The sequence below is a fragment of the Aethina tumida genome, chromosome 6, assembly GCF_024364675.1.
Source record: "Aethina tumida isolate Nest 87 chromosome 6, icAetTumi1.1, whole genome shotgun sequence".
Lineage (NCBI taxonomy): Eukaryota > Metazoa > Arthropoda > Insecta > Coleoptera > Nitidulidae > Aethina > Aethina tumida.
In genome coordinates this window covers 11861639-11873079 of record NC_065440.1, presented here as the reverse complement: position 1 = coordinate 11873079, position 11441 = coordinate 11861639, and the positions used below count along the sequence as shown (strand labels likewise).

Here is an 11441-nt window from a genome sequence, read left to right as displayed (position 1 = left end):
TTGAATTATCCCTATCCATATACTTCAGTTATACTGTATATTTTAGAAGCACCTTGTATTAATTGTATCAAATATTGCAGTTAATTTTTCCAACTCCATTTAATCAAATTAAAGTGAGGTTGGAAACATGTTTAATGTAACCTTGGTTGCCTACGTTTGAGGTAAGACAAAATTAGAAATTTTTAAATAAATGGTAAAAAAGATTAAGGAACAAATGATTCTTTAGTCACAACACATAGTAGCACTACTATTTTGCACCATTTAACCATAACACTAGTTATAGTTAATTATTTCTGTCGCAAAATATTGTTTTGTGTTCCTGCAATACCGACATAAAAAGTGTCAACAGAATCATATGTTCTAATCAGATAGACACATTAGAATCAGCAATGGAAATACGAGTGGTAAGAGCGTTGCACCAAATTAAACGACAATTGGGCGTTCACACGACAAAAAGGTACATGCAAACTAAGTGCTGGAAATGTGGCATAGAACGGAGCCGGCGAGCCCTGTTCTGCGACAAGTGCAACATGATCCAAAGTCCGGAGGTTAAAGACAACTATTTTAAAGTGTTCGAAATCGAAGAGCGGTACGATGTTGACTTAAAAAACTTGAGGAACAAATACAGGAACATGCAGAGTGTGTTGCACCCCGATAAGTTTAGCACAAAGTAAGTTTTGTTGTTGGTTAACCTCTTAGCTGGGTTTTAATTGGATTGTTTCAGAACAGATGAGGAAAAGCATATTTCAGAGGAGTATTCGAGTCTTATTAATAAAGCTTACAACAGTCTTCTGACTCCGATAGCTAGGGCTGTTCATTTGTTGAACATTAAAGGTGGGAAAATTGATGAGGAGCAAAAAATTGAAGATCCGGCTTTTCTGATGGAAATTATGGAGATCAATGAACAAGTAATTGTACCACACAAGTTCTGGTTAACATTTTTATTAACACTTAATTTTAGATTGATGAGGCAGAGACACCTGACGACATAAGGAAGCTGAATGAACAGAACCAAAAAGTGATGAGTGAGCTGGGGGATAAAATAGCACAATGTTTTAATAGCAATAACTTGAATGGAGCAAAAGATTTTATAATAAAGTTGAAGTATTTCACTTCAATTAATAACAGAATCAGCAATCTTATGAGAGAACGAGGGATGGTTGATTAATTTTTCTAGTATAGTTAATTAACTATACTTTAAATTGTTTTAATAAATTGTTATTGTTTTATTACTGTTGATTTTCTTAAATTGATGAATTGATAAAGTTTTAGAAATAAACTATAAATGTTTGACTGTACTAAAGCTTTATTTACCTGACAACATTAAAAAGTAAGAAAAATAAGGCATTAAAGCTTTATTTTTATACCATAAATATTATTGTATATTGTTGATTTCACTAAATCTGGAATTCATAATGTTTTTTCAATAAATTATATATTCTGACTGAAATAAAGCCGTATTTACTTAACTACATTAATAAATAAGAAAAAATAAGGCATCAAAGCTTTCTTTTTGTACTATGAACATTATTTTATATTGTTGATTTCACTAAACCTGGAATTTGTAAAGTTTTTTCAATAAATTATAAATTTCGATTGAATTAAAGCCTTATTTATCTAACAACATGAATAAATAAGAATAATAAGGCATCAAAGTTTTCTTTTTAAACCATGGGCATTATTTTATGTTGTTGATTTCACTAAACCTGGAATTCATAATGTTTTTTCAATTAATTATAAATATTTGACTGAATTAAAGCCTTATTTATCTGACAACAATAATGAATAAGAAAAATAAGGCATCAAAGCTTTCTTTTAAACCATGAACATTATTTTGTATTGTTGATTTCACTAAATCTGGAATTCATAATGTTTTTTCAATAAATTATATATTCTGACTGAAATAAAGCCGTATTTACTTAACTACATTAATAAATAAGAAAAAATAAGGCATCAAAGCTTTCTTTTTGTACTACGAACATTATTTTATATTGTTGATTTCACTAAACCTGGAATTTGTAATGTTTTTTCAATAAATTATAAATTTCGATTGAATTAAAGCCTTATTTATCTAACAACATGAATAAATAAGAATAATAAGGCATCAAAGTTTTCTTTTTAAACCATGGGTATTATTTTATGTTGTTGATTTCACTAAACCTGGAATTCATAATGTTTTTTCAATAAATTATATATTTTGACTGAAATAAAGCCGTATTTACTTAATTACATTAATGAATAAGAAAAATAAGGCATCAAAGCTTTCTTTTTGTACTATGAACATTATTTTATATTGTTGATTTCACTAAACCTGGAATTCATAATGTTTTTTCAATAAATTATATATTCTGACTGAAATAAAGCCGTATTTACTTAACTACATTAATAAATAAGAAAAATAATGCATCATAGCTTTCTTTTTGTACCATGAACATTATTTTATATTGTTGATTTCACTAAACCTGTAATTCATAATGTTTTTTCAATAAATTATATATTCTGACTGAAATAAAGCCGTATTTACTTAACTACATTAATAAATAAGAAAAATAAGGCATCAAAGCATTCTTTTTGTACCATGAACATTATTTTATATTGTTGATTTCACTAAACCTGGAATTCATAATGTTTTTTCAATAAATTATATATTCTGACTGAAATAAAGCCGTATTTACTTAACTACATTAATAAATAAGAAAAATAATGCATCAAAGCTTTCTTTTTGTACTATGAACATTATTTTATATTGTTGATTTCACTAAACCTGGAATTTGAAATGTTTTTTCAATAAATTATAAATTTCGATTGAATTAAAGCCTTATTTATCTAACAACATGAATAAATAAGAATAATAAGGCATCAAAGTTTTCTTTTTAAACCATGGGCATTATTTTATGTTGTTGATTTCACTAAACCTGGAATTCATAATGTTTTTTCAATTAATTATAAATATTTGAGTGAATTAAAGCCTTATTTATCTGACAACAGTAATGAATAAGAAAAATAAGGCATCAAAGCTTTCTTTTAAACCATGAACATTATTTTGTATTGTTGATTTCACTGAACCTGGAATTTGTAATGTTTTTTCAATAAATTATAAATTTTGATTGAATTAAAGCCTTATTTATCTAACAACATGAATAAATAAGAATAATAAGGCACCAAAGTTTTCTTTTTAAACCATGGGCATTATTTTATGTTGTTCATTTCACTAAACCTGGAATTCATAATGTTTTTTCAATAAATTATATATTTTGACTGAAATAAAGCCGTATTTACTTAATTACATTAATGAATAAGAAAAATAAGGCATCAAAGCTTTCTTTTTGTACCATGAACATTATTTTATATTGTTGATTTCACTAAATCTGGACTTCATAATGTTTTTTCAATAAATTATATATTCTAATTGAAATAAAGCCGTATTTACTTAACTACATTTCTAAATAAGAAAAATAAGGCATCATAGCTTTCTTTTTGTACCATGAACATTATTTTATATTGTTGATTTCACTAAACCTGTAATTCATAATGTTTTTTCAATAAATTATATATTCTGACTGAAATAAAGCCGTATTTACTTAACTACATTAATAAATAAGAAAAATAAGGCATCAAAGCATTCTTTTTGTACCATGAACATTATTTTATATTGTTGATTTCACTAAACCTGGAATTCATAATGTTTTTTCAATAAATTATATATTCTGACTGAAATAAAGCCGTATTTACTTAACTACATTAATAAATAAGAAAAATAATGCATCAAAGCTTTCTTTTTGTACTATGAACATTATTTTATATTGTTGATTTCACTAAACCTGAAATTCATAATGTTTTTTCAATAAATTATAAATTTTGACTGAATTAAAGCCTTATTTATCTAACAACATGAATAAATGAGTATAATACGGCATCAAAGTTTTCTTTTTAAACCATGGACATTATTTTATGTTGTTGATTTCACTAAACCTGGAATTCATAAGGTTTTTTCAATTAATTATAAATATTTGACTGAATTAAAGCCTTATTTATCTGACAACAGTAATGAATAAGAAAAATAAGGCATCAAAGCTTTCTTTTAAACCATGAACATTATTTTGTATTGTTGATTTCACTAAACCTGGAATTTGTAATGTTTTTTCAATTAATTATAAATTTTAATTGAATTAAAGCCTTATTTAACTAACAACATGAATAAGTAAGAATAATAAGGCATCAAAGTTTTCTTTTTAAAACATGGGCATTATTTTATGTTGTTGATTTCACTAAACCTGGAATTCATAATGTTTTTTCAATTAATTATAAATATTTGACTGAATTAAAGCCTTATTTATCTGACAACAGTAATGAATAAGAAAAATAAGGCATCTAAGCTTCCTTTTAAACCGTGAACATTATTTTATATTGTTGATTTCACTAAACCTGGAATTCATAAAGTTTTCTCAATAAATTATAAATTTTTGGCTGAATTAAAGCCTTATTTACCTAACAACATGAATAAATAAGAATAATAAGACATCAAAGCTTTCTTTTTATACCATGAACATTATTTTATATTGTTGATTTCACTAAACCTGGAATTCATAATGTTTTTTCAATAAATTATAAGTTTTTGGCTGAATTAAAGCCTTATATAAACCGATAACACAATAAATAACAAAAATTATTTATCAAAGCTTTCTTTTTAAACCATGAACATTATTATACATCGTTAATTTCATTAAACCTGAAATTCACAATGCTTCTGCAACAACTCATAAATGTTTGACTCAAAATGGAGCCACATTTACCTGAAAACATTAATAATCTAAAAAAAAAAAAAAAAATAAGGTCCGAAGCTTTCCTTTCGTACAATAAACATTATTTTTAATGCCATCACAGACCTAAAAACGGCGCTGTAACATTTCCAAGATTGAATAATCTTACAAAACCTTAACGTTCGCACCTTAAATCCGATTGTGGTAACCTAGATTCCGGTTGGCGCACAAAACGCTCGCGGAGTCGGAGCATTCGCGTCCGAACCGTTCGGTACGTCGCACCGTTCCGCGTTTTCGTTGTCTGCGTTTTATTTATTTATTTTTTAATGCGCGACGCGGAAAATGTGATTGTGCGCGACCGATTTCGATATTTGATTCGCCGTGTGGTGTGCGTGAGTGATTTGTGATTTGGTTTTTACTGCCGTCATGGATTGAGGATTTTTTATTTAATTGGGTAGGTATTTATTTATAAATATTATTACAGTAAATTGTACAAAAAAACAAGAAAATTTTACTTATATTTGTCTGTAAATTATAATTATGTATGTTTAATCAAGAAAATTAATTGGAAATACTTTATATGTTTTAAAAGACAGTTAATATTTAATACAACCATAAACATTAACAAAGAGAAAACTCGTTAATTATTATTGAGAATTCAGGATGTCAGTAACTCGAATAAAATTTGCATAAAAAATTCTGTTTGAAACTAACAAAATGAAAAATTTACTCAATAAAAATGTTAAAAATTAAAATGTGCCCATACACCATATGTGAGTGTTAATTTACTGTCTTAAGAAATTGGTGTAATCCCCACACTAATTGAACAGTAAAATTTACATAAAAAATTGTACAATTTCTCCTAAAATATTTAAGAGATTTGTACAAATTGTTACATAAAGCAAATATATGAAAACTAATTTTAAATGACTAAATTTATAAGCATAACATTTTCTAAAAAATAATTAAATTACTTTACTAAAAACGTATTAATTTATGAATTATAATCATTAATTAACAATTAGAGAAATTGAGATTCTTTTAACAAATAAAATAGTGATACATTTTTGTTAATGACAGTAAAAATTTTAATTTAAAATTCATATTAAATCTAAATTTCTATTAAATCTTTAAAAATTTTTCAAAGCTTTTATTATTTATAGAAAAAAGGAATTTCGATTAACACTAATAAAGAATAGTTTCCACACAATATTTTTAAAAAATAACTAATTAATTACAATGCTAAAATGTATTAATTTATGGATTAAAATAATTAATTAATAATTAGAGAACTTATTATATTTTTTTACCATAAAAATAATAAAGTATTTTTAATAATGACATTATAATTTAAATAACATATTCAATGGTCCTCTGTAAAAATTTTTAAAGCCTTTATTATTAATAGCAAAAAAAGAAATTTCAATTAACACTATTTAATAATAGTTTCCACACAACATTTTTAAGAAGTAGCTAATTAATTACAGTGCTAAAAAAGTATTATTTTATGTATTAAAATAATTAATTAACAATTAAACAATTTATTATTTTTTTATCATTAATATAATAAAATATTTTTAATAATGACAGTAAAAATTATAATTTAAATAACATTTTCAATTATCCTTTTTAGAAATTTTTGAAAGCCTTCATTATATATAGCAAAAAAAAGGAATTTCAATTAACACTATTTAATAACAATTTCTATACAATATTTTTAAGAAGTAGCTAATTAATTACAATGCTAAAAATGTATTAATTTATAGATTAAAATAATTAATTAACAGTTAGAGAAGTTAATATTTTTCAACCATTAATATAAAGAATATTTTTAATAATGACAGTAAAAATTATAATTTAAATAACGTATTGAATGATTCTCTTTAAAAATTTTTGAAAGCCTTCATTATTTATAGCAAAAAAATAAGGAATTTCAATTAACACTATTTAAGAACAGTTCCCACACAATATTTTTAAGAAGTAACTAACTAATTACAATGCTAAAAAGATATTAATTTATGGATTAAAATAATTAATTAACAATTAGAGGATTTAATATTTTTAACCATTAAAATAATAAAATATTTTTAATAATGACAGTAAAAATTATAGTTTAAATAACATATTCAATTATACTCTTTAAAAATTATTGAAAGCCTTCATTATTTATAGCAAAAAAAGGAATTTCAATTAACACTATTTAAAAAAAAGATTCCAGACGATATTTTTAAGATGCAGCTAATTAATTACGATCCTAAAAAAGTATTAATTTATGGATTAAAATATTTAATTAACAATTAGAGAGTTTAACACTTTTTTAACCATTAAAATAATAAAATATTATTAATAATGACAGTAAAAATTATAATTTAAATAACAAATTCAATGATCCTCTTCAAAAATTATTGAAAGCCTTCATTATTTATAGCAAAAAAAAAAAAATTTCAATTAACACTATTTAAAAAAAAGGTTCCATACGATATTTTTAAGATGCAGCTAATTATTTACGATCCTAAAAAAGTATTAATTTATGGATTAAAATATTTAATTAACAATTAGAGAGTTTAACACTTTTTTAACCATTAAAATAATAAAATATTAATAATGACAGTAAAAATTATAATTTAAATGACAAATTCAATGATCCTCTTTAAAAATTATTGAAAGCCTTCATTATTTATAGCAAAAAAAAAAAAGGAATTTCAATTAACACTATTTAAAAAAGGGTTCCATACAATATTTTTAAGATGCAGCTAATTAATTACAATCCTTAAAAAGTATTAATTTATGGATTAAAATATTTAATTAACAATTAGAGAATTTAACACTTTTTTAACCATTAAAATAATAAAATATTATTAATAATGACAGTAAAAATTATAATTTAAATGACAAATTCAATGATCCTCTTTAAAAATTATTGAAAGCCTTCATTATTTATAGCAAAAAAGGGAATTTCAATTAACACTATTTAAGAACAATATTTTTAAGAAATAACTAATTAATTACAATACTTATAAAGTATTAATTTATTAATTAAAATAATTAATTAACCATTAGAACATTTAATGGTTAAAATAATGAAAAAGTTTTAATTCTTTAGAATTTAATTAAGTATTGGAACATTAAAAAAATAAATGAAAATGTTATTTTATAAATATTTATATTTACGTTAATGAAATTTGTAACCGTTACGAGTCAAATTAATATTTATTGCCAATTTTGACACTCACATGTAATTAAAGCAGTTTCACAATTATTATTAGTTAAAATATTTGTGAAATGATTAAAAAATAACACAATAAAATAATGTAAAACCACAAGCCATTAAAATTATTTAATATGTTCAAAATGTCTTTTTATCTTGGCAATTACGAAATATTCACATTCTACATTTTAAAAATAAAAATGACTTTTATTAAAATTTATATTAAATCACCTTGAAAAGTAACATAAAATATGGAACAATTTCTTCTAAAATATTTAACACAAAAGAATTTGCCACATTTATTATATAAAACAAAACCATATTTTAAATAACCAAATTTATAACCGTAACGAAATAAGGTTTTGTAATGAAATATTTCATAGATTTGCAAAAAATTATTTAATTTCAATACTAAAAAATTTCAAATAAGAATTAAATAAACACAAAATACTTAATTTTCCATCAAAATATTTTTTTATAATATTAGATATGAAAATTTAAATAATTAAAAAAATAAGAAACTAAGAATTTAAATTAACTTTGTTTGAGAACAATTTACACATAATTATTTTCAAGATACAACTAATTAATTGAGTAAACTAGTTGATTAGTTAATTAGAATTTAATTAAACAAAGTATGTTAAAAAATAAGAATGTTTTTATAAATATTTATACCTATGTTAATGAACCAAATTAATATTTATAGTTAATTGTTCAAAATATTTGTATATATATATATATATATATATAATATAATAAAATAATAATAAAACATTTTTTACAGAAAACTGTAAATATTTTGCCCAATGGAGAGAAAAATTACAGTTTCCTGTATAAAAGTCTTCAACTGTTGATTTAAATATTGAAATTTCTTTATTAGAATGTTTTTATAAATATTTATACATATGTTAATGAACCAAATTATTATTTATTGTTAGTTTGCTTTGTTTATAATTATAAATAAAAATAAAATCATGATTTTTCTAAATATAAAACAAAATAAAAAAATAAGTTATTGGGCTAAAACGGTGGTACAAATATAATCAAATAATATTAAAACATTTTTATAGAAAACTGTAAATATTTTCTCAAAGGAAGCAAAAATTACAGTTTCCTGTATAAAAATCAGGAGATTTATATATTGAAATCTCTTGTCAATATTATATGTAAAAAATCAATTATAATACAAAAGAATAAAATATGAACGTGTGAAACACGTTTGGTTAATTCTGTAACATAAAAAAATAAAGCCGTAAAACTTTAAAATTATGATTTAGTTCATCCAAAGTGCCTTTCAAAATATTCACAATTAAAACTAAAAAAAATTGAGATGTTCCATTTACCATTTGTAAATATTTATTGTTTTTCTTAAGAAATTGTAATAATAAAAAACTAATTAAATATTAGTAAACTTTACACTAAACATTGAAATTGTCTTAAATATTTACATAATATGTTGTACATTTTTTTCCTGTAATATCTAAAACATATTTGTAAATAATTGAGTAAAAGAAATAATAAAACAATATTGGATTTTGTAATAAATTATTTATTATTTTTTACAATAGCAACAATAAAATATGATATTTTCAATTAAACTATTAAAAAAAACTTTATTAATTAGAATTGTACTTTTAAATTAAAATTAAAATAGTAAAAAAAATTTAAAATTTATAAAAATATCAAATTCAATGAAGCTTTCAAAAATATAATTTTTGAAAGCAGTTGTTTTGTATAAATAATACAATATTTAAATATATTACAAAATTATAAGAAAATTTCTAAGCAATTAAATTTATGTAAATGAAATTATTTAAATTCGAAATAAATTAATATTTATTGCCTATTTTTAACAATAGCATGATTCATTTTACAACAAAGTTAAATAGTTTCATAAATATTTATTTTCTGTCACAATAAAATTTATTTATTATTAATATTTTGTTAATCTTCGGTCACAAAATGTTAAACGTTTATTTAGTCTATCCAACGAAAATTAAACGCACATTTCCTTATCGCACCAATTTATGCATCACCATAAAACATAAACAAACGCATTTCCAACACGTTTATCGTCCATACTTTCAAACACAGCAAAACTGAAACGACGAAAACACACGAAAAAATCATTCATCATTCCACAGGCACGTCCGCAGTTAACGGGTGAACGTTCTCTCACCACTTTAAAACCGACCCACACCTCCTAAATTCGGAGAGATCGTGCCATAAATCTCCATCAAAACCAATTTTAGGTCGTTGTCGTTTATTCCCAAAGAGAAAACAGCAAACAATGAACAGTAAGGGACGCAAAAATTACAGTTTCCTGTAACAAGTAAAAACCCAAATTCGACGAGTTGTGGCGCCAAATTTGAACGTCAAGACGTCCCCGTCCTTGATTCGAAACGTATGACAGGAAAATAAACCCATTGCAATTACATGTCGTGCATCGAACGAACCATAAATCAAGCATAAGTGGATAAAAACACAACAGCTGATTCAGTCATGATCTAGTTGGTTAGTAGCGGTCCGCATCCTGGCGATTGTTGTTCCATTTGCCGGAACCGATGCTACAACTCATCCTTGACATTCCGCAAAGCCGTACCCTTATCTGTTCACATTGTTTCGTCGTTTTTCGGGGGCTTGGCCACGTTGCGACCGATTTCAGTTAATTTAGGGATGCTTATTAACAAATTGTCGCCGTTAATTGGTCGACGACGTCGCCTTTAATTAGGACCGGGCCAAATTTGGGACACCGTCGCAATTAATGAGTGTGGATGATCGATCATTCGCTGCGATACGACTAATTGGATGTGACCGTATAAGTCGTATGGAAAAATGGTTTTTATGGCGATTTAGTTGATAAAACGGACGTTGAACCGACTTTATAAAAGCATGGAAATGACTAATGTTTGTAATAAATGAATTTTATTTTAAATTATAGAGATAATATAAGTTTAATCTTTCACCGTAATAAATAAGTAATTAAAATAATGATTATTAAATTGGCATGATATTATGTGAAGAAATTATGAATTTCACAAAAAATCACTATTTTATATACAGTTAGATTTACTAAAAATTTAATTAAATTCCGTTATAAAACAATACAAAATAATGTAGTAAGTTCCATTAGTGAAATTTGTAAGGAAAAATGAAACAATAATTAAGGTTTTGAACAGAAATCTATAAATTTTATGCCCCACATTATTATAAGGGATGCGAAAATTACTGTTGTAAAAAACTTGAATATATAAAAAACAATAATTAGAGCAATTTAATTTAGGAGAAATCAAATAAAATAATCAATTATATATAAGTAAAACAGGTTCAATATCTCATATTAGAAGTGAAAAAATTATATTATGAAATAATAAAACATAAAACTGTAGTTTAACAAAGAAGAATTTTTTACAGAAAACTGTAAATACTTTGTCAAATACCATTTTAAAGGACACGAAAATTACAGTTTCCTG

General features: G+C 23.8%; 2 protein-coding genes across 2 annotated transcripts in view; both read left to right on the top strand.

The window, feature by feature from the left end:
• The first annotated feature begins 156 nt into the window (after positions 1–156).
• On the top strand, positions 157–1293 carry LOC109602746 (iron-sulfur cluster co-chaperone protein HscB). Its single transcript, XM_020019179.2, has 3 exons — positions 157–670; positions 725–908; positions 962–1293. The coding sequence occupies exons 1-3, from the start codon at positions 390–392 to the stop codon at positions 1166–1168; spliced, it is 672 nt and encodes a 223-aa protein (XP_019874738.2). The 5' UTR covers positions 157–389; the 3' UTR covers positions 1169–1293.
• A 3742-nt stretch (positions 1294–5035) lies between these two features.
• LOC109602742 (uncharacterized) overlaps positions 5036–11441 on the top strand; it is a 28344-nt gene continuing 21938 nt past the window's right edge. The window contains exon 1 of the mRNA XM_020019172.2: positions 5036–5214. The gene's annotated coding sequence lies outside the window, so the exon portion shown is untranslated. The remainder of the gene's footprint in view (positions 5215–11441) is intronic.